At 37.6% G+C, this 25,002-nt stretch overlaps 1 protein-coding gene across 1 annotated transcript in view; it reads left to right on the top strand.

Annotated features, from left to right (window-relative positions):
- PCLO (piccolo presynaptic cytomatrix protein) overlaps nt 1-25,002 on the top strand; it is a 382,367-nt gene that overhangs the window by 17,516 nt on the left and 339,849 nt on the right. The window contains exon 3 of the mRNA XM_074827920.1: nt 1,599-2,996. Within this exon, the coding sequence (XP_074684021.1) occupies nt 1,599-2,996 (1,398 nt within the window). The remainder of the gene's footprint in view (nt 1-1,598; nt 2,997-25,002) is intronic.

Here is a 25,002-nt window from a genome sequence, read left to right as displayed (position 1 = left end):
GGGCATCTCTTTGTCAAGCTCTTAGTGAGCTCATATTTCAGTGTGCATATACCGTGTTTATCAGAATAACTGGAATAACTGTGTTTTAGGGAACTGCATCCAACTGTTGTATTTTTTCCAGCAGCAAAAATCAAAAGGCTGGCAAAGCACACCAAAATAATGAATTCATTGCCTCAGTCCATGACATCAGAGTTCATTCCTTCCAGTGAGCTCTGATATTATGCAGACAAAACCAATCTTTGCATGTGGTACCTCCAGATTCATCCCATAGTGTATGTAGAGATTTCAGACCTGAGTGAGAAACAGGATCCATAAATCTTCACCCTTAGAGAAAAGATGTGAGTCTTCTATTCTATGTCCTCTCAATTGCAGTTTCCTTCTGTTGCAGTGGTGTTTGCAAATGCCATAGCTGGTACCTTGTGTTTCACACACAGACTAAAAAATAGAAGTAGACTACGGACGACCTGTTTAAGTATCTAAGTATCTACTTGCAGGTGTAGACCCATGGGACTGTGTGCCATATTGAATGGCATTTTTGCTGCCTATAAGGTTTCTGGTAGCAATGTAGAATGTGGAAAATAGCACGTGATGGTTCCTGACCACATGTTACTTTAGCTTATTTGATCCTTCCTCAGATTGTGAAGCTTTACAAAAGCAAAGGTAGGGATGACCACTTTGGATTACTGGGCTTTTCTGTCTTACTAGAAAATACAGTTTCCCTCTCATGTAATACTTCTTGGGAAGGAGAAAAAATGTTTTGAAGTTGTGAGGTACTAAAATGGATGAGAAATGCGGGTAAATACATTAATTGCCTTATTCCTTCTCCTCTGTGTTGAAAAGAGGGGCCCATTGTATACAGGTGTACAGTAATTAGCCTGGGAACTTCTTTTAATAACAAAGGAATTTTGGGGAACTTAATTACGGCTCTTAAAATACCATCAGGGCTTAGGGAAAGCTCCTGCCTGATTCCAGATGAAGACTTGCCCTCACATCAGTGGTAAAGTGTGAGTCTCTAATATATGGTGTCCATTAACACACCTCTGTGCCTGATTCATTGGATACGTGTATACTGCCAACACTTGTCCCCTGTAGTTTAAACCATTGCCAAAGCCACAATCTGTATGAAGAGCTTGACAGATATATGCTTAAAGGTAATTATGCATTTACTGTGTTTTAATTCTGATTATTGTTTTCTGTCAGCAGACTTAATGTGTCAAACTATTTTAGCATTATTTGTCTTTTTTCTCTATTCTGGCTAATCATTTCTGTAAATGAATCACTGCTGGGTTCTGTGAAATTCCAGTGCATTTTTTTCATTCTGCTGGGTTTTTATCCTCCAGTATTTATCTGTGTGTAAACTGAATGTGAAGTCATTAGAAGCATGGGCTCAGTGGTAGCTTGAATCACAGGAATGGGGAGAAGAAAGAAAAAATCAGTTTGGCTTGTTAACTGCAAAACAACATTAGTGGTAATATTTCTCCCTTTTTACACAGAAGTCTGAAATATTGCAACAAGCCATACACTAGAAGAGCCTATTATGTTGATTTTATTAACTTTGTCTTAATTATAATACTTTTTTTTTTTTTTTTTTTCCCCAGATTAAGGAATGGCTCTGTTTAAACTGCCAGATGCAAAGAGCATTAGGTGGTGACCTAGCACCAGGTCATGGTCCTGGGCCACAGCCACCTCCACCCAAACAGAAGACACCCATTCCACCTTCAACAGCTAAACCGTCTCCCCAGCCACCTCCAGTTCAAAAGAAAGATGCTTCTCCAAAATCTGATCCTTTGCAGCTAGCAGAATCGAAAAAAACCCTGCCCCAGAAAAAGCAACCATCCTTGCCTGGGTCTCCCCCTGTAAAATCGAAACAACCCAGCGCTGAGCCTACTGAGATCTCCCAGCAAATAGATCTTACTCCAAAGTCTGATCAGGCCAAGCCAACACAGGCTGAAGATAAGCAAAAACGGCCCAGTATACAGAAGCCCATGGCGGACACTGTGCCTATGTCTGCAGCACCAGGGCCGAAACAGGATTTGGCAGGTCCCAGACTTCCACCAACTCAACAGAAAGTGACAGATTCCCCAAAGCCAGAGCTTGCCAAGCTGTCACAGGACACACATCCTGCTGGGGATAAACCAGATTCCAAACCCCTTCCACAAGTGTCTCGACAGAAGTCAGATCCCAAGCTTGTGTCTCAGCCTGGAGCTAGACCAGATGCTAAAACTCAAAAGCCTGTCGAGCCAACACAAACAAAAGATGATCCTAAGAAGTTACAAACAAAACCAGCCCCAAAGCCTGATACCAAACCAGCTCCCAAGGGCCCACAAGCAGGGGAAGGTCCCAAGCCAGCACCAGCACAGCTGGTGCCTCAATCCCAGCCACCTCAGAAAACTCCCGAGCAATCAAGGCGTTTCAGCCTTAATCTGGGAGGCATCACTGATGCCCCTAAGCCTCAGCCTACAACACCTCAAGAAACAGTTACCGGGAAACTCTTTGGATTTGGAGCTTCAATCTTCAGCCAGGCCTCGAATTTAATTTCCACAGCGGGTCAGCCGGGGTCTCAGGCATCAGCCCCTCCTCCGCCTGGTACTGCAGGGAAGCCTCCATCACACCCTCCAGCCTCTCAGGCAGCCCCCAAAGAGGCTGGTCAGGCTCAGCCTCTTCCAAAAGCTGTTCCCGTAAAGAAAGAAACCAAACCTCTTATGACAGAAAAATCGGAACCATCAAAAGCGGATAGTGTTTTAACGACTAAAGGATCTGATTTAGAAAAGAAACCTGGTTTGACTAAAGATAGCAAGCCTCAGGCTGCTGAAGCTAAGAAACCTGCTGGGCTGTCGGAACCGGAGAAAGCCAGCCAGCCTAAAGGGTCTTGTCCCCTTTGCAAAACTGGACTAAACATTGGTTCTAAGGATCCCCCCAACTTTAATACATGTACAGAATGCAAGCAAGTTGTGTGCAATCTCTGTGGATTTAACCCAATGCCACACATAGCTGAGGTAAGGTGATGGAGTCTGTATTTACCCTGTGTTCTTACCTGCAGGATCCCTGTGCTGTGGAGACCAGTCTGAGACTGATTTTTAGCTATTGAATTGTTCAGAAAAATTTGAGTGTTTCGTCATCTGAGAGCTTTTTAAATATTTGTATTGTATGAAACTTGATCAGTAGTCAGAAAGTACTTCCAATGAATTTTCTGCAGATTAGAGGAGTCTGGTGTAGCTGGTTTTTGAGGCATAAGCAGATAGTTATTTATGGTTATGAGTTCTTTTGAAATTGGTGCTACTGTGATACAGCAAACTACTGTATTTTCAGTCTGTCATGGGATAAAGTTTTTTTCATATGCTTCAGTATTGTATGTTAACGTGTGCTTCTTTAATCAGTGCCCGTGATTCAGACAATTATTGAAAGAAGAAATATGTTAATGCTTAGTTATTCCCTTTCCCTCCTGTTTAATATATCCCTAAATTTATTCTATTAATCTCATTCTGACTCTGGAGTCTTTGCACATACTTATGTATTCATTAAGAATGTTGAAGTTTGAATGATACCTGTGTGGTGAAATACGTAATTTTTTGGTGTGAATAATTTAAGGTTCACAAAGGCACTTCATTCGTTAAGGAGTGTCAAGTTTGAAAGTGCCTTTTCCACGACTGCCCAAGTCAGATCCAGTAGGGCCAATTTATCTTCAAAAGAACTGAGCAACTTAATTTCAACAGTTCCCTCACATTCCATGTTTTTACCCTCCTTCCTTTATTTCTGTTAATTTTTTGGCAAGGGGATTGGAAACTTTATACTAGCTTAACGGGAAGGTGGGGGCATACCTTACTTGCCCTATCAATTTGGCAAGTTAAACTCAACAGAAGCAGACCACTTAAAAATACTCGTGGGTAATTTAAATGTGTAAATTGGTCTTTGTAGCACACAAGGAAAGTGGCTGTCAAAATTGTCTTTGAAATCTGAATGAATAAATTAGAAATAGCTCCCAGGGTTAAAGGTTATCACTGCCTTAAGGTGAGAACTTATGTTGAGAGAAATAGCAAGTTGCAGGGAAAATGTTGGTTATTTTATCTTCATATGCTTTTTTGTGGATTGATTTCTGGAATATACCATCATTTCAAATGTATTTGTCCTACTATAATAAGCATATTTTATCTGACTTACAAATGTGTTGTTTACTGGTTTTGTGGTCATTTAGGTTGGAAAGAAAGGTCTGAAAAACAGAGGAAGATTGATCACTGATTGAAAGCCTTTTGATGTTGCTTATGCACTGAATTCCATCAAATACACACATTCCTTCATCACTGTCCAACTCTCTGCCCCATACACATACACACATGCACATACACACATACTTATTTAGGCTTTAAATGTGAAAAATGCATATGACTTTCTTGAGAGGCACTCTATTATGCATACACAGAATACCACGGAAACAAGATGTGTCAGTTCTGCTGAAACACTATGCTAAAATGACAACTACGCAATCCTGGTGCATAAATTGACTTCTTCAGAGTTGACTTAGGTGTGATGGTGTGGATCTGCCTTGTGGTGTGCAGATTTATACTCTCTGTGTTTCTTCTGTTTAGGATGAAGAGGCTGGTATTCTGTTTTCCCATTGCTGTTATTGCCAGAGGCTGCTCTCTGTTTCCACTCTTTGGAATATGCAGAGCTTGAAATACTATTGATTTGCTGTAGTCTGACTTCCTTATGCCTTCATTCGCATCTTTTTTTGGCTTCTTCTTGCATTATACTACACATGTACATCTCTGTCCACGGTTTTCCATCTTATCTTCTTTTTTCCAATCATTTTTGTTAAAAATTGGCAAACCACTTTTTTCCTTGACAACAGTAGGTAGTTTGCTTGGTTGAGGACAGCCTGACTTTCCTTTTCGTGAAGATGGGAGACAGAAGAGGGAGCTCATCCTCTCCTCTCCCAAATAAGCTGTGTAAATAATCTATTTAACCTCAGATAGCAATTCTGTCCCTGTATGCACTGTATATAGTATATACCTGTTGCCTGACAGAAACATGACGATGAGCGAATAGTTCATGCTCACTAGCATGCTCTTTTCCTCCACCAAACTTTTCTAACATGTTGAGTACCATCTTGGAGGTTTCATTTACTTGTCTCTATTCTTCGGGACGCTAGGAAGGAGAAATAGAAATGCTTTTAAAAATTGGTCTTTCTGCTGGTTTTCTATCTGATTCTTGTATTCCTATATTCTTCATTCAAAGAAAAAAATATCATTCCAGAAGGCAATATTCCCTTTTGGTCCCAGATAGTGTTTGGGGTATTTTACAGTTTTGATTTGGGGCTGCAGCTATATCACAGTGATTCTAACAGTTGCTTATGTATTATCTATATATTGTTGCCTCAGTAATGGCTGGAAATGAGTTGAGTTATATTGACTGAGTGACGGTTGAAACCTTGTTGCCAACAAAGCTAGTATTGGGCTATGTGTTAAGAATCAGTCCCACAGAGCAGGTAAACCAGTGTTTCACTGACAAATACAGAGGAGCATCTAAACTCAGTGGGTGCTTCTACCTTAAGATCTTTCAGCAGGGAACATCTTCCAGGCAACGTGCAGACATGGCTGAGAGTACTTCTAAGGGAAGAAGGTGCTTGCTTACAGCGGCAGTTGTTTGTTCTTGCTTGTATGTGATAGAAATAGCTTTCAAAAAAGTCTTTAAGCTGCTGCAAACAGTTGGTCCTTTAATAACCCCTCTTCTGCAGGACATAAGAGACCTAGACTTCTACCTAGTCTAAATCAACAATATGTAATTTACTTCAGTGAAATTATTCTGATTTGTGCAAGCTGAGAATTAGGTTAGAATACTTTTTCCTAAAATGAGCTGATTGTTCTTTTTCTCCCTGATTTGTTGATCCAACAGTCAAACAGTTATTTACTTAAATAGTAATTTATCCATGAAGCAAACGGCCACGAATGATTAAATAAATGACACTTGATAGATCTCAAAGACTCAGAGGACCATGTGCGCCCCAGTGCATTAGTAGACTCCTTATTCTGCCATTCGCTCAATAGGGAGGAGCACTGTTTACCAGCTCTGTAATTAGCTTTCCAGCTCAGGTAGTTGGAAGCAGCTCTATTTTTAGTAACAAAGCACGAGATCGCAACTGCAGAAGCCAGAAATGAAGTGTGTGGCAACGACCATTTTGTGCATTTAAAACTCAGTGAAGCTGTTCAGAATATTGAACAGGAGCGGAGATGGTTGCCTATAATGTAATTAAGTGTGTCCAGGCAGCAGGGTCAGGAATATAGAAACTGTGATGAATTAATGTAGTAGTAAAATAAAAAAAGATTTAAAAACTAAACTGAGGAAAACTAAGATATCCGAATTTGTAGAATCTATATAGGCAACAAGAAAGAATAACATCTTAATGTTATGAACAGAAAGAGCTCAAAAGGTGATGTATTTATATGTGAGTGTGCTAATGGATTTAATCTAATAGAAATGATAAGGGAACAACAGAAGCACTTTTTAGTCTACTGATAGCTATAAAATTACCTGGAAGGGTACTTGGAAGTAAAAAATGTTCCATGTGTGAAATTATTGGGGCTACAGAAAGGAGAGAATTGTTTTGAATGAAGGAGAAGGACAGGGAGGACTGGGGAAGGGCAGAAAAGGCATCATATCCCAGACTTGCTAGTGATTTCTTATTTGAAAAAGATGTAATCTGTTAGAGATGTGATCAGAATAGATAATATGAAGAATTTCACATACAGAATGATGTTTCTTAATATGTTTATTGCAGAAAATATTGTCTGTATGAAATTGTTTGACGTGGGTGGATATGATAGCAGGAATCTATAAGCAGGAATCTATAAACAGTGACCTTGATGGTTCCTGTCCAATCCATATTCTTATATCATAGATCTTTTTTAAAAATAGGTGTATAACTCACCAAAATAATGGAGATGCTTTTCTGATAACTTATTTTCCCATTGTTACTTATTAGAGAAAACTAAATAATACTTTTTTTTTCTTCTCCCCATACGCTATAGAGAGAGGGAAAATCAAAAAGATAAACTCATTTTCTAAGTAAGCACAGTGCTTAAGCGTAAGCACTGTGAGTTATACTCACTGTGTTTATACTATTGAGAGTAAACTCAATAGAATTACCAGGTTAAAAATGGTACCTTACTCTTTCAATGAGAACTTCTAGCAGTAACAGTAAATAGTTACCATTTTGGAACTGATACAAGCCTCTCTGGAGATGAACGGACCTCTCTTGTTGTGGCATGTTGTCATATGCGTGAATACATCTTGGGTTCTTCTACCTGCTAAAATCCTGGAGAAAAGGTACTGGCACAGGTGGGTCTGCGATGTATATAATTCTGGCAGTTTCTATTTTTCCAGACTTTCACTGATAACTAACTACAAATGGAGTGAGGCCCTCAGCAGGTGTGACCCATTATTCAGGCTTTAATAATAGGCTTTAAAAAAATAATTTAACATTCTCCCCCCAACCTATCTTAAGTGCTGTTAAATGCCCAAATGTAGTTTAGACTTCTTAAAGCAAGTGTGCAGGAACATTGTAAAATAATGAGCATCTATGATTCTAATGAAAATCCCTAAAATGGTGTACTGCATCATCTGAGGTGACACCCATTGTCTCTAATTTATTAGCAACTCCGTACTATCATGTTTTTCCTATTTGAGAAAGCTTAGACCATTCTGCAAGTTGGCAGGTTTAACTCCTATTAGAAGTTTCTATCTCCTCTATTATGTTTGGTGATGAGTTGTTTTGGAAACAGATGGTGTCTGGGAGACACAGTGAAGAAGAATTAGCGCTTAAGAGACAAAGAGAAAAACAACCACTCCTTTCAGTTGCATAATTTATCTTCTCTGCCTCTTCCCTCTCCCTTCATATTTAAAGCTCCTTTTAAAATTTTGATTGTAAGAAAGTGAATGCTATTCCTGTGTAGTAACAGTAGCCAAAGAATACAAAATATAATTGGCTAACAGAATGTATTCAACTAAAGTGTATGGAAATTTTATCCATTAAATCATAAGTTTATGATTGAGAAAATGTTAAAACTACTACTACTTATTATTTTGAAAGATAAAATCTGGCCTTGAAAAACAGATTGCCTGCTAGATGATAAAAACCCCACTGTATTTCTTGACTGTCAGAATGAAATTAATTTAACTCCAAATGAGGTATCCCACTTCTCCTGTGTAACTAATTCAATATCCATAACGGAAACAACATTAAAGTCGAAATATTCTTAACAGTACAGTGATTCACGTCTTCTATTGTTCCTGTAAAACACATACATTGTGTATATGCAGAATGGAAGGTCTAATATGGAATGACCCTTTGATGATTTAGTCAAAATTGGACACAGATAAATATTTTTTAAAAAGTTAGTGCCTGAATTCACCTTTGAAATAAGGCTGAAGAGGTTAAGCTTCATCAACAGAGTTAGGCTTTTTGTACTCATTTACAGAGTTATTTAAATGATTAAAGACAGAGACTTGAGTTGTCCACAGTACTTTTAAGTATGTGTTAGGAGCTTTTGTCCTCTGATGCCTCAACTAAACCTGTGTTCCAAAGATCCTGCTTGGGCCTGATGATTCTCCAGAGGCCTGAAGACGTGGTCTTTTGCAGATTGCATTAAACATACCAGCTATGGCTGCTTTATTTAAAAATAATAACAATAATAATAAAGCCTGCTCATGGTCAAATACAATAAAATAAAGCCAAGAGTAAGCCAGTGCATCCAGATAAGCTGGATGTCCTGTGATGGTTTTGTTTGAATTCCCTGTTACTGTAGAGGGAAATGGAAACATCCTTACTTTCTCACAACTTTCTCTGAACAGATGTCTTACATTTCAGTGGGGCTCCTTGGTTCAAAGCAAGTTATACAATAATGCAGTTTCATCTTTTGGCAGTCAGGTTTTGATGGTTACTTCTGAACGTGTTGATTTTTGGGACATTATTTGATAGCAACACTGTTTAGATCTCCAGGGTTACTAGTCAAGGCAGTAGCTATAAGTTTTCATTCTTGTTAATTTTTCTTTCCAGTAGTTATGACCATAAAATTAGGGATTTTTTTTTTTTTTCTTTTTCCCCCTAGAATTAAATTAGAGTAGCGAAAAAGATTGGTGTCATTGCTCGAAGTAATAGTGTGACCTTTGGAAGCGCTATTACTATGATTAATTGCTTGCTCTTTGTTTTCTTTATTCAGGCCTCTAAAAGTTTCTAAATTACCTCTCAGAGCAAAGAACTCCAGGGATGGATAAATACTGTTGAAACAAACAATGAGATATAGATGTAAAGCTATGCAAGGCCAGATGGCTTTTATTAATGTTGGTAATAGCCACTGATGGTGTGAAATCCAAAGGGATGTCTACTGCAGCATTGCTGATGACACACACAGTTCCTGTCTTAGCTGCCTGTTTTCCTCATCCAGTTGGAATTCATATGGAATGACTTCTTTACCTATATATATTTGTTCTATCTCTAGATGTCTTTTCACCTTTGAAGCATAAAATGCTTAGGTGAATGATTAACTTGAAGCTTTCAGTGTTGATTCTTTTGTGTGGTTTACTTTTTTCCTGTGCCATTAGGAAATCACAGTTTATAGACTAGTGTACTAGAGAGGGTCAAGCTGGAGTCACAAATCTAAAATGGATAATCAGGAAAATTACTGACCTGGCCTTGCGCCAGGTGATTTTCTTCTCCGTTATTTCATTAGAAATTTGGTTGGTGTCCCATTATTAAATGAGGAAGAAGTCTTCTGAAAGCTAAGGTGGCATTAATTGCATCTAAGTTTGAATTTTTCTGATGAACTTTATAATAATATTTTAAAAATACTTTATTTTATTGAGATAAAGATATTTTTTCGTCTACATTACAGAATAATACATTTTTGTTTATGTTTTATTGAGAAGCAAAAATACTTCATTTAGAGACTTTAAATATTGGTGCGAGATTTAGTTATTTTAAGATAAGACCCAACGAGTCTAAAACATTTTGACCCACTTCCAGATTTTGTTAAGCAAACAGACTAAATCTAATGAATGTTAAGTGCCTCCATTTTTTTTTTTTTGGTGCCCAGGTGAGTTACCTTAATAAGACGTCACTTACTATCTGATAACATTATGGGCAGACACTGTCAAAACTTCTGTGATCATAAAAATATAAAGCATTTACCTTTTTATCAGAACCCTTATATGTTTTTGGTCTTTTGCTAGATTTGCTATAGGGGAGCTTCAAATGAATATATTTTTTTCTATCCCTGCAATATGAAGAGCTGGTGCTCTTTCTAGGAACAAATGCTGTAATAGCATTCTTTTAAATATCTCTAAGGATTTTATATATCTGAAAACAGAATATTTTTCACTGGGTGTTTGTTAATGTAATAGATTACTAGGACAGATATTTGAGTATTTAATGTAATTCTGAAATGACAGTATACTGTAAATTTAAACATTTGCATGCATTTTGTGATCTTATTTCTTTCAGAATGAAACTGTTCATGTTCTTATGGCAGTTAATAAGTTCCAGTTATTGTATATTTTTAAAATTTCATGTCATGATTCTGCTGATGAAAAAGCTAATGTTAGCCACACCATGACAATATATTAGTAAAGAAAGGTCAACATTTTGCACAGTGCACGTCTAAAAGTCACTTGTTTTCCACTGCTGTGTGGTGATTTTAAACTTAATGGGATTACACAAGTGTAATCAAAGGCATTTTGCGATTAATTTTAACTGCTTGCTTGAAGCGTGACCAGCAGTAAAAATAATTAATTAAACCTTAAGATGTAAAGCGAGAGAAGAAATGCACAACATGGGGCACTTTCCTGATTTCTTTTTTGTATGCTATGCAATAGTACTTCTCCCTGAGTAGTGGAAAGAATGTGTCATTTAAAGTGACAGCGGTCAGTAATTAGTTTTAATATTGCTGAAATGCATATGGTTCAGGGGACCCAAATGAGAACAAACCTGGCTTTAGATTTAATACTGTTTATGTATTTAATAATTTCTCCAGTATTACTAAGAGTAGGGATGGATGTTGAGGGGAACCTGAGCCATTATGTTTGTGGAAAGGAGATTAGATTCATACCAGTAAGATGTTTGAGAACCTGTCTAGCAGCATTTGAAGCAGGAGGTCATGGACTGATGCTGAAGAGGGGGATTAGCTGCCTGTAAACTCTTCTGACTGAATTTTGTACAAAATGCTGTTGAGTCAGTGGGAAAAAAAGTAATATATTTTTACAGTCACTAAAAAAAAACTTAACAGCCACTAGGCTGTATCAGACCAGAACACTCACTGAGAAGAATGATGAGGTATATTAGTTTTCCATCTGTGTTTTGGAGGTTAATGAAATTACTCAGACAGCAAGGTAACCTAGGCTTCTAAGGACAAGACTTGAAAGACCATATGGTGGTCTTCTGTTTTTAGTATTTCTAGGTTAGTAATCTTTTGTTGGGTTTTTTTTCTTAGCATACAGCCTCCACATTGGAAATGGTCCAGTTGTCATGTACAGAGACTAGAAATTAAGCACAAGAGATCTTGTCTTTAAATACATTATTTTAATGAATGTAGCTCGATTTTTACGAGATTTTGTCCTAGCAGTTACCTGAATAATTGGGCTAAACCCTGCAGATCTATTTATAATATTTAAAAATTTTTTTTTTGAGATTTCCGAACATTTTCCTGACCTATCCATAAGGAGTATATTGGGATTTTTTTGTTTGGTTTGTTTTGCAATGGCATTCTCATAATTGCATGTTTGCAAATACAGGAGCATATTGAAGATGATGACATAAGTGATCCTCATCAGTAGTTGTCAATACAAATCCCTGAATTGTTTTGAAGTGTCACTTTTGTAGTTGATCTTAAGTTTGTTTCTTTTAAAGAAGAAGAAAACAAAGATACATATTTCTTTCTGAATGCTGACAAACTCTTAACTGGTGTCTTCAAGATACTAGTTAGTAACTATCTTTTTGTACATTTAGAACATGATGCTAAGTCCTTTACTGTCTGGAAAAGCTGTCAGATACATCTGTTCCTATTCCCCGCTCTTCCCACTCCTCCCCCAAGCCAACACACCAACCCTTAAATTTCTATATAAATATATTTCCCCACAGAAATTCAACTGGAATTTTCACTGAAGCACTGAACTCTGACTTATTACATAAAAACCAACCTGAGCACATACCAAACTTCAAATGCTCTCTTCTTGCTTTTAATTTATAATGGAGAAAAAAAAATATTTGAAATACTTGATATTTTTAAAATGTTTTTGCATTGAAATATGCACTAAATATTTTGTTTGATCAAAAGTCTATTTTACACTGAAAATTGGCTAAAGCAGTAAAGTTTCAACATGCTCTACTTTCTGGCTAGTGTTTTTAGTGTCTCATAATGGGGTTGTGTTCCACTTTTACAGTCAGTTTACAGTCAGAACTGGACGCTGGATTAAAGTTCCAGCCCTATCTCTAAAAGTATTTGCATTTTTGTAATGTTTAATTTTAACTATTGAAAGGAAAAAATTCTGAAGAAAACAAAGTTATGGTTTAGATTTTTTAAAAATGAAGTTCAATTTTGAATCTCCTTAAAGTAGCTCAAGGTTGATGTCACGGTATGACATTTGTACGACAGTGAAAATGTAGGCTTTTTACTCATTACAGAGCAAGTAAAACAGAATTACTTCTTTCGCAGGCTTCTGTGTGTACACCTTTGTGCTGACCTACAATGTGCTTCTGTTTTGTCCTGAATAATGTCTGAGTCAAGAACACTTGTATTGTGCTGCATAGTGAATTTTTAAAGTCGTGTGCCCAGTATAGCTGGGACTCAATTACACTATTATCCCAGACCTCTAAAGAGAAAGAACGCTGCCATTTTTCTTCTATATCACCTATCAGCAGAAAGATCTCCTGATGAAAACATAATCTCTCATTTGATTTGGCACCCTTTTAAATATTTTTAGCTGTGCTGCTTTTCCTCCAAACCTGTAAGGATTGTGTTAGTGCTCTGTCATCCTTCAGAGGACAAATCTGGTCAATGCTTTTTCATGAGGCGTAATGCACAGAGTAGCTAAAGGAACTTTTATTTGAATCCATGATGTGTTATAATTAGTTACAGTCATAATTGGAGGCTTCAGTGAAATTCATGCTCTTTCCTCCCCCTCCTTTCTTCTATGATATTGGTAACTGGAATCAAGGATGGTTCAGCTTTACCATGTATTTCTGTGGTGAATTGGCTCGTTCCAGGTGTTGGTCTGAGGCACGATGCACTTTTCATGGTGATTTCCTTGGGCACATTTGACTTTGCTTCTGGTTGTCTTTCCAGGATGAAATAAAGATACATTTGGTGTTGTAACTGTCTTTAGTATCTGCACTGGGCAGGGTGAAGCTCCCTTCACCTACAGATCACAGAATAGATCATCTAGACCAACTCCCTGTCCAAAGCAGGGTCAGTCAGAGCACGTTTCTCAGGGCCAGTCAGGTTCCAAAGATTGAGACTCCACAACCTCTTTAAGCAACTTTTGTCCACCTTGATTGTTGGGAGGTTTTTGTTTGTTTTTTTGTTTGTTTGGGGTTTTTTTTTTGTTTTTTAAAAAAGTATTTTCTTATGGTTAAATGGAATGTCTGGTATTTGAATTTATGTCCGTTTGAATTTTTGTCCATTCATGGGATACCACTGAGAAGAGTCTGGCTTCATCTTCTTTTCACTCTCTCATCAGCTATTTACACACATTGAGAAGAGCTCCCTGAGACTTTTTTTCTCCAAGCACCTTGTCTCCAGTTACAGCTCTCTCAGATTCACCTTGTATAAGTGTTGCTCCAGTCCCTTAATCATCTTTATGTCCCTTTTGACGGACTTGCTCCAGTATTTCCATGTCTCTCTTGTGCCGGTAAGCCCAGAACTGGACACAGCACTCTCCCACCAGTACTGAGTACAGGGGAATAATCACCTCCCTAGACCTGCTAGCTATGCCCCTAGCTAGTACAACCTAGGATGTTGCAAGTATTCAAGCATGCCTTTTGCCCCATACTCAAGGGCACAGAACGCACATGCATTGTGTCTCACAGAACCATGCTGGCAGGATACAGCGAAGCACTTTGCTGTAAACACAATTATTAACTTGTAAGTGTTTTTGAAGGTGATGGGGTCCAGAGGAAACCCTGATCAGTCCACTCCAAGGAGTACTAACTTTAAACTGGCTATTAGTCACTGTACATCACTGTTCACACTGACAATGATTGTAGCCAAAGGTATAAAGTCCAGATTTTCAACTAATCTACAAAATAGATGTCCTAGCAGATCTTGTCCATGGCAGGTGTATATTCACTTCTCCAAGTTATATTAACAGGCTTAACAGTAAAAGGTATAGATACCATTTTGGAGGGAAGGAACGGTTAGAACAGAATCCAAGCTAAAATGTCACACGAAGTTGCATGAATTGAATTTTGCACCTGATCTGTATGTCTGGAATATTTATAATCAAAACAGTTCAGCTAAATGCCACTTTCTCCTCCTCCTTAATCAACCTCCTCCCCATACATGATGAAAGAGTTGTTTATATGTGAATCTATGCTATTTTCTTTTATTAACCATGGAGCTCCTTCCTCTTGTCATCTTTTACATTCAAGATTTTCATTTTTTAAGTGTCTGTTTTTGCTCCAGGGCAGTGGGGGAGAGAGAAATTCAGGCTTAGGTAACTTCAGTAGTTAGTAACTGATTTTTCCAGTTTCAGAACTTGTATTGTTGCGTCTTGAACCAGTATATGCATATTGTAAAATATGAGGCCTTAAAAAAACACCTTGGACTTCACAGACATTTGAAGTATGTGGAAATGAAATTTATTTGGTAATGATCTATTTTCTGAACCTCCATGTATGTGAAAACAGTTAATCACTGTGCTCTAATGGTATTTATGAGGAGTTTTATGCTCCTAAATAATGTCTTGTTTGACTGACTTGTCCATATATAATTAATAATTTTCTACAAGCACATAGTCTATATTTTTGATCTAAACTTGCTATTCAAAAATAAGTAGACATGGCTTGGATTAATTCTGTGTGTACTGCAGGGTAATAATATCCCTTTTAATTAGTTTCCTATTGCTTACATACACTGTATAAGAAGTGGCTTAATTGTCTGTGAGGAATCATTGAAAAATGCATTGAAAAGCATTTAATACTAAACTTTGTATGCCTGTAATAGAAGACAGGAGGGATCTAGGTGTCCTTGCAATGGCACATTGTCTTCCTCTGCACAGGTTTCTCTCCTTGTGCGTTAGAATCTTACTTACACAGCTCCTTCAGTAAAAAGGCGAAGGAATGCCAGTAGACTGTCACTGTTTTAGGAAGGTCATACTTTGAATTTCAAGTACAAAATATGTACTTGCTGATAAAGTAGGGTCAGGTACTAGTTGTTAGAAACTAGCTATTTCCCTGGTATGCCTTCTAAGTTCTTTCACATTTTTGAACATATCTTTCATGTACACTTTCTGTTCAGATAAAAATATTTATTTCTGTTGACAGATTTCATCTGCTGTTTCCTTGGCATCACTTATTTCTCTGCACTTCAAGTCTGTTGCACTGAACCTGTCTGAGATACATCTTGCATTTTGTGTTCAAAACACTACTGCTGCTATAGGATCTTTCTCTTCTCTCCACCTTCTATTTTCAGCATTCTAAAGCAGTTATTGCCTATTTTCCACTTGATAGTAAAGTTAAACGTGTGAACATCTCATTTTATTTAATTACCAAAAAGTAAGATCAATTTTTTAAAACATTAAGAGAAATGAAGCTAGACAAGTGGAAAGAAGAAGGTGCTGACAGAAAGATGATTATTTTCAAGTTAGTGTAATAAAAAGTAATAAGATCAGTTGTTAACATAAGTGTATTTCCTTGCAGTTATATTCTTTTTATCTCCTGAATGTACCAAACCTGAAGCCAGTGCTTCAGCATGGTAGAATTCGGTAGATGGAATTATTTCTATGAAAGAAGTAAAAAGAAGGGCTCTTAAATTACCTGTGTCGTGATTTAATTTGGGGCTTCAGTCTCTATCTATTCTTAGTGTCATAAAAATTAATGGATGTATACAGAGATTGAAAGGCATAGATTCATACTGTATATCACTTCCTTATGTATCTGCAGATGGTGTGTATTTTTGCATATTCTCTTTAAAGGTTGGATTTTTTGGTGGTTAGAATACATTGCAGACTCTTCTATTTGATGGGGCAAATGTAGGGGAGTGCAAAGATTTGTTGCAAATCATTCATTCAAAGATTTATATGTACGCTTTGTATGCCATTTAGTTTCCAATGAAGACTCTAAATTGTTACCTTACCTTATTGCTAGTTCTTTTTAATTTTGATGAAATAGTTTCCTTGTTCAGTCAAAAAGGCCAGGAGTCTGACCTGCTTGGATGCTTAATGTTGAAGGCTTTATTTATATATGAGTGGAATAAAATCACATAAGACCTTGCAGTGTGTAGAAGGAAAGAATACAGGAGGTCTCTTTTTATAAGGTTTTGATTCAGACTCCAAAAGAGCACTCTAATTTAAAGTGAGGAAAGTGAAAGCAGTGTATATTTGAATTATGTATGACCTACAAAGATAAAGACACAAAGACATGCAGGTTGTCAGTCACAGGAGTGGATTTCAATGGTCAGTCACAAATTGACCAATTCAATTAATCAGGCTTTTTCCCTGGGGTCGATGGAGTTTATAGGTTACAAGATTCCTGCAGTCAATTCTTGAGGACAGTCTTTCCTCACACTATCCAGTTTTTAAAACTCCTCCTTTCCACAAGAACCTACTAAAAGGGAAATGTCAGTCTGTAAGTGCTATGTGGAAGGTCCTCACGAGGAAAACACTGTCTTTACTTAACTTTTGCAGTGGCCTTCAGTCTGCATTATAGGTGGAAAAGTCATGGCATCAACAGCTTCTCAACTAGACAGGTGTGTTGAAGTTATTATGTGTAAGAAAGGAAAGGGAAGGCACAGGGCAAGCAATTTCTTCTCCATTTGTTGGCCCATGAGAAAGCGATGCACTTTGCCCATGCAGGACTCCCACAGCATCCGGTCCTGTGACAGACTGTCAGCACTGTCCTATCAAGCCTGTTGAAGTAACTTGGAAGGTGAGAGAAGGGGCGTTAGGGAGAATTTTGGTTTGGCAAGACATTGAGAGTGTGATATGAATAATATGGTTGATTGTGGATATTCCTTGTATAACTACAAGTGAGAAAACTTTCATAGACAGATTATTAGTAAAAACAGGAAGGTGTTACCTAATTGAGTGATAGTGGATTAGATTTCTGCGACCTCAAGCATCACGTATTTTCTTCACCTAGTTCTGATTGACCGGGTATTTCTGTTGCTGACTTCTACTCATCGAAGCCCCTTTTGGAGACAATAAAGCTCTAAACCAGGAAAAAAAGAATAATTACAAAGCGCTAAAATAAACTCTGCTAGTCAGCTGAACTGTGGCAAAAGAGCAAGACATTTGTAGACATCGCTACCAGAAATTATGTATCTTTTGTCATGCAGCTGAAGCTCCTCGGGCTCTTAAAAATGTATTCCTCATGTCTATTTGAGAGGCAGCTGAAGTAAATTTTGAGTCTCGGTGATGTCTTTTAGAAGAAAGGTGTCTCAAAATAGATAATATAAATGTCATTTTCCCTGATTTACTTCTCAGGAGTTGCTGGAATTGACTGATTTCAGAGAGGCTAGCACTGGTCAATCAACATCATGTAGCGACTGTTCAAATCGATAGAAATATGTTTCTTGGTTTTATTAGATAGCATTGTCTGTCAGGATGTGACTGAAACAAGTCAGTCTTGAGAACTTACAGAAACAGAACTAAATACTAGTTTAAGTGCTTTCATTCTGTCTCCATGGATATACTTTCATAGTGGCATTTAGGATTTCTGAGCTTCATCCTCTAGACTAATTAGGTAAGTGAGAAACTTTGGCTCTTGTTAGTAGTTATTTCCAGATATGTTCAAAGGTATAGCGCTAGAACCCTGAATGTTACATTTCCAAAATTACAACAATTTTCAGGAAATTTTGGCAACCAACAGTTCACACCTTAGTCTTACAAGTAGTAAACTTTTTAATGAGTAATCAGATCTACTTGAGCCTTCTTATGGGTAGGGTGCTGCTATGTTTCCCTCCTTTGAAGTAGTGACTTATCCTATAAGGAGCTCAATCTGCTTGATTGAGCTATTAAAAAAGAAAGAGAAAGCTTATTAGGAATTTAGGTGACAAATTGCATTCTTCCTGAGTAAAGACCATTATGATGAATGAAATCTTTTAGGAAGGTGACTAATGTACAGTCACTTGAAGTGATGCAATGCTGGTTTTTCATTGTAGTGCTCTGTTTCTATGTGCAATCATTTAGTGCATAGATGGAAACTTCTGAAAATATATAATTTGTTTATGATTAGAAACTTTACAGAATCACAGAATCGTCTAGGTTGGAAAAGACCTTGAAGATCAACTAGTCCAACCATTAACCTAACACTGACAGTTTCCAACTACACCATATCCCTCAGCACTATGTCAACCCTACTCTTAAACACCTCCAGGGATGGGGACTCCACCACCTCCCTGGGCAGCCCATTCCAATGCCTAACAACCCGTTCTGTAAAGAAATGCTTCCTAATATCCAGTCTAAACCTTCCCTGGTGCAATTTGAGGCCATTACCTCTTGTCCTATTTAGTCACCCATAATTGGTAAAGTCAAAAAAAGTATACCATAGGCACTTTTGGATGATTTCTCAGTACTTTTTGGATCTTGTCTCCAGCTTTCCTAAATGTGTCATTAGATTTTTAGTTTATTTGGGGAGAGAGGCAGTTATATTTGAAGACATCACAGCATGTTTCATATGAACAAATACATTAAAAATGTTTTAGTCTAGACATATTATTGCAAGGAGGACAAAAAAATAGAATTTGGAGGAATGGCATCTTGAAACAATACTACTATTAAAGAGCATTCTGAAGGCATAAATTTTGAAGTAGTACTTGACCTATGGCTCCATAGATTACTGAATCTGAATAGATCAACAAGATGTCCAAGAGTGTGAGTCAGTGCTAATATACATTTATTTATGCTTTCATTTGTATTGGTGGTGATGCTACTAAATCCTTTGCTGTCAATTTCTGTCAGCAGTCAACATGACCGTGCTCCATAACAAGGGGCCTGAGGGAGACAGCAGGACAGTGACCTCACTGATGAGGCATGCAGTCGCACAGTACCTGAACAGGACAAGCAGAGCAGGTTTGGTGACTGTAACAGTTCAGCCATCAGTTCAGTTGGTGATTGCCAATGAAGTCAGTAGTCACAAGGCAGATCTGAAGTTGAGCCAAGAAGTTAAGTCAGCAAGGCAGGATCAACATCAACAGAGTACAACCAAAGCACAACTTATCTACAGTGGGGCAGAGGCTTCAATGCGGTGCCGAGACAATGGGTGGAGGCTACATGGGTAGAAGCCCCAGCTGGAGCTACTCACAGTTTCCCCACAGTTTAGCTCTTTTTATAGAAATCTCATCTAGGGTTACACAGCTATGTTATATCAGAGCAGACATTTCACCCAAGTACCTAAACCTGTGAGTGGAAGAAGAAGGGATTTACAGAGAAAGATAGTTAAAGACTGGGCAGGGCAACTGGATCCTGTTGGTGTACTCGGGGCCCTGACACTTCCAGCTAGTGTCACTGATAGTTGGGGACTTCAGTGATGGGGATCAAAGGGATGGGAGACTGCTCTTTGATCTGGTCTTTCTGTCATGTGACCCTTAATGCATGCACTGTAACAGGCATTGCTAATGGCAGAACTTTAACTCCCTTATTCCTCTAAGTAAATCCATACCAAAAATTGTTCCTAGAGTTGGCTGGACTACTTCTGACGAAACAGTGTACTTTAAGGGTTCTGACACTTCAAAGAATTTGGGTTTTTTTAGAGTGGGAAGACTTGTGTTTGGAAACTTGATATTTTAAACCTAATGGGGGGAGTTCATATGACTCTGTATATGATGTGGACAGCTGCAACTGGTCAAGTTCATGAAGGTTAACTTTACTCAACAGTGAGCTAATCAATATATTTAACGAAGTAATGTGATTCATCTGCATTTGGTTATATGAATTATTGACTAAACTCCATTGATGGTATTGACTAGATCTCCACTGACCACAGTGAGATATTAGACAACTAGCTCAAATACAGACATTTAAATTACAGACACAGAATGATTGAGCTTAGAAGGGATGTCAGTAGGTTATCTAGTCCAACCTCCTGTTCAAAGCAGGGTTAGTGGACCAGACTAGGTTGCTCAGGACTTTATCCCATCTAGTATAGAAAGCCTCCAAGAATGTCTCTGGGCAACCTGTTCCAGTGCTTGTAAGTCCTCATGGTTAAAAAAGTTTTTCCTTATATTCGATTTCATTTATGTCTGTGGTATCTTGTCCTCCCACTGGGCACTGCTCTGAAGTGCCTGGGTCTGTTGTCTTGATGACCTCCTTGTTAGTACTGGCTTTGGTTAGAGTTCCCTGAAGTAGTCTTCTCCAGGCTGAACAAACCTCTTTCCCTCATCTTCTCACAGGGGAGTTGCTCTAGCTTCTGACCATCTTGGTTGCCTTTTACTGAAGTTGCTGCAGTTTGTCACTGTTTTTCTTATACTAGGGGCACGGTACTGGATGCAGTGTGCTAGACGTAGTCTAATGAGTACTGAGTAAAAGTACTCAGATCTACTGGCCATGGTCCATTTAAAGCAGCCCAAGATGATGTAGGCCTTCTTTGTAGCCAGGGTGTGCTACATCCACCACGTTTAGCTGTGGGCCTATATTTTTCTTGTCCAGGCTTTTTCTTGCTTATTTGCTGTAAAAGCTATTCTTATTGCCCTTGATGTCCCTTGCCAGTTTCAGTCCTAGTTAAGCCTCACTTTTCCTAGACACATGGCTGTGCAGTGTTTCTAAATTCCTCCTTTGTAACCTGTCTAATTAGAATGCTAATTCTGGAGTAGAAAACAGTGTTCAGAGATCCTGGCATCCTGGCCTGTGTATATAGATGGTTGGTTCCTTTAATGCCATAGATCTTCTTGCAAACAGTATTTGCAAATTACTATATATGCAAATATGCAGGAATATTTTGGAAGAAAGCTAGCAAGTGCAAAGATATATAGAAATACGTACTTTACAATGCCGTTTGGGTTTTGAAGTAGCATGTACTAATGTCAGATTTTTTTGACAGTCTCCTAGTCCAGCCATAGGCTGTGTCTGTTATGGCAGTTTATATTTCTGATAGCTGTGAGAAACCATTTCATTCCCCCAGAGGGTCAAATATACTCAAAAGTTAATGCAGTTGTCCATCTAAACTTTATGATAATGTATTGGTTTTCTGCACTGAGCTACTTGACACCATTGTATATGTCACATTTAATAAAAATATATTCCTCTTCAGCTTTATGTTATGTAGGAATTGCCAAACTTAGCATATCAACACATCAAATTATATAATTTGTATGAGACTGGGTTTGTTTACCACAGTAAAGAGTATGTCCTTCAAGAGTAACAGTTAGTTTGATTTACTGTGTTTATCATTACTCATAGCAATACTTGTTTTTCTATTATAATATCTGATTGAAATTCTGTCATGTTCTGAGGTTGCCTGTAAGAGGCATTACTATACATTACTATTTTAAATGACTACTTATTTGTATTTGTTCTTTCATTATCTCTAATAGACGATGACATAGCATAGTGGAGAAGAAAATTAGGTTAAACCAGTGTTGTGAAAGAGCCAGTTTTAATGTGGTAAACACAACATTATCTCAACAAGCCAAAGAAAGTCTCTGTAATATTCAACCCTATAGCTCAATTTTAGGAAAAAAAAATAATAATTTAAAACTCAAATACCTTGATGATTAGCAAAGATTTAATTGTTGTGTAAGTTGAAGAACAAAGGATCTATGTATTACTGGTCTGTGGGTATAGTTTGAATAGAAGTTGTTATTTCTTTGTGGATTTAATATATATTTTTATTTTGAGATTTGAATGCTATATTAAAATCAGTCTTGGGAGTTAAACTGTGGATAAGAGCCAGAGCAGTGATGTCCATGGTCTTTCAGCAGAAGTCTGTGACCAGCCCAGCTTTCCCTGGCTGAAACTATTGACTCAGAGAAGGAAGGAAATATTTTGTTAGGCTCCTGAGTGCCTTCCCCTGCACCAGGACATAGCAAAGCACTGGAAAGCCACTTTCAGTTATAGCTCAGCTGTTTTCAAGGAAGGGCAGGAGCTAAAGGTGTATCCCCTACTAAGCCTGGTCAACAGGCTTAGAATTGCAAATTGCCTTAACAACTGTTGACCATACTTCATTTATAAAATGTAAGATCACCCTGAATAATTTTGAGTACCGTACACTGGAAAGTTAGCCAGTGGGCATGACAAGGTGGCCCCAAATCTGTGTCCACTCAGTCATTTTTCCTGTTTGGTGTGTTTATACCAGCTGGCAAGTTGGTTAGTTGTGGTCATTCACTGTGTGCTGTTAGGATTAATGTCATCAGCTGATTTTTCTTTATGCAGGAGGATGGTTATTAGAGTTGTTATAGTAAAGATATATAACATTTCCATGTGAACCTCTGAGCTGAGCCCATTATCTGCTCTCATTTAAATCAGTATAAATCTGAAGTAGCTTCACTGACACAGTAGAATTTCCCTCATATGCACCAGTGTATCTGAGAGCAGAATTCAACTTTACGGTCACTTCTGAAGGCAAGCCATCTCTTTCATCCAAGTAGCTGTCTGTGCCCATAGTAATTCATAGCACTTGCTGTAGTTGGATTTGAACTCGATATTCAGAGCTCTTGATTCTAAAACTGACCATCCGTGGGCAATGTTTTGCATTTCCCTTTCCAGTCATTGACTTGACTGTTTGGTCTGCCAGCTCTGTTTGCTTTCCATTTTGCTCAGTGCAATCCTAGCCATGATTTTTAAATGCTACTGAAATATAAATGATGACAACAACTTTTAAAGTGGGAATTATTAAACTCTAGAAAGTCTTCATCTGCTTGTATATCAGCATACAGAATATTTGCTGCCCGATTTGCATTGTGTTCATTCTATAAGGAGAAGATTTTTTATTGTTTCCATACATCCTGGTCTGACCCAACTAGGAAAGTAAATCATCAGAAAACATTAGGAAGTTGGTCCTTATGAGATTACTACCTACATTTTGCAGAGCCAAGAGGTCTGTAGATTTTCAGAAAGGTTCAGTTTAGCATTTCATTATGTTTGTTTATCTAAAATGAATATGCAAATCTGGTTTTGTTTGTTTATTTCTGTTGTAGGATTTTATAATGTTTCTGCATTAGCAAGAGATGCTGTATAATAGACTGCTGGCAAGGGAAAAGTGTGATCTTATGGTTAAAGTAAAAAGAATAGTTTAGTTAATCATTGACTGCACTGTAAACATGAATTCTAGCACACGCTATGGGATATGTAGTAGTGGGCATGTGAATCCTTGGTTAGCAAGCATGCTGGTGTGCTGTAATGCTATGGTGCTAGACTTAAAGGCCAAGAGGTATCTGTCAATTTATTTTTATTTTATGTATAAAACGTTATGTTTTTGTGACTGTGGTTCAAAAATATGCTGATATGTTGGAAAGGCACCTAAGAAGCTGTAACAATTACTTTACATGTAAATAAACAGATGACCTCTAGAAAGAGAGAAAAATGTATTTTCAATCTGTTTTCATGAGGAAAAGTTTAAGATCAGCTTTTGTAAGATTCTTTGAGTACCTGATGGACATAGAGAGCATACATCTGTCAGGGGTAAACAATTCTAATGGCAAACTGAACATAGCTAATTTTAGACAATCGGAAAAGGTGCAGGATGGAGCACAACTAGTTATTGTGACAAAGTACTGAGAACTGGCGATAATATGCTATTTTTCCATTGCATGACATGAGGAGCTACTACCAGAAATGCCATGGAAATCAAGAAAAAAAAAATTGATGCAGTCTATATAACAGAGGTCTTCTCAGTTTGGGTAAGACTGTTTGGTTTGTGTTAAACACTAAGTCAGACTAATTGTAAAAAGTGATTTCTTCTGCCTGTGATCAGTGTAATTGAAGATGAGCTCTCAGGTAGTGTAAATTTCCTCTGACACACAGCTGAGCAAAGAGCAGAGAAGTGCCGTCACCTGTAGACCAAAGGCTGTTAGATTTATGAGCAAAGCACTCTCTCTTTTACTGTTCCAAAGATTCGTATGACACCAAATTTTGATTGATGACACTGTTGGGTTTTTTTATTACTAGTAGGCAAAGTCTTCACTTATTTCCATTCTTTTAACCACTAATCATCACATAGTCAAAGAAAAACTTTTCTCATTCAAAATCTATTATGGTTCCAATGTAGTCTAACTTCAAAGTGATCTGGGAAATGGAAAAAACCAGTGTTAACTCTGAAAAACAGAACTCAAGGTTTCTGCAGTGAACCCCTATCATTTTCAACTTTGTGTATAGCACTCATCCTAGGACCATATTAACTAAAACATCTCAGAAAACAGAACTGATCTTTATTAAGTCAGCAAATAAAGAAAAAAACCCATATATTTAGCTCTTCCAGAGTCTGTGCTGAGTCTTGTATTTGCCTTTTTTCCACAAAATATGGTAAGACCAGGCTGCAGAAGAAGAAATTTTACAACTTTGGGTGTTAAGATCAAATAAAATGAATCACTTGTGGAGATGGTCTTTAGCTGTATCACTAGATCTGGACCCTTCTGCCTCTTTTAAAGTTCACATGTAAAGCTAGAGTTAAGCTTTGTGGTTGGCACTACTGGTTTTGTTTTATGGGAATGTGTAGACATTACAAAGGTCTCTTTCTCTAGACTTCTGTCTTTGGTATATGTTATGTTTTTCTAATGTGGAGAAGGGAAAGATATCATTAGGTTTATTACTTTCTCTTAATTCAGTGACTGTTGAGATTACAGCTGGATGAAAGCATTTCTATGCTAA

The sequence above is a fragment of the Strix aluco genome, chromosome 5 (genome assembly GCF_031877795.1).
Source record: "Strix aluco isolate bStrAlu1 chromosome 5, bStrAlu1.hap1, whole genome shotgun sequence".
In the NCBI taxonomy this organism is placed as follows: domain Eukaryota; kingdom Metazoa; phylum Chordata; class Aves; order Strigiformes; family Strigidae; genus Strix; species Strix aluco.
The sequence above is the reverse complement of the archived record's forward strand: the minus strand, read 5'-3'. Positions and strand labels throughout refer to the sequence as shown.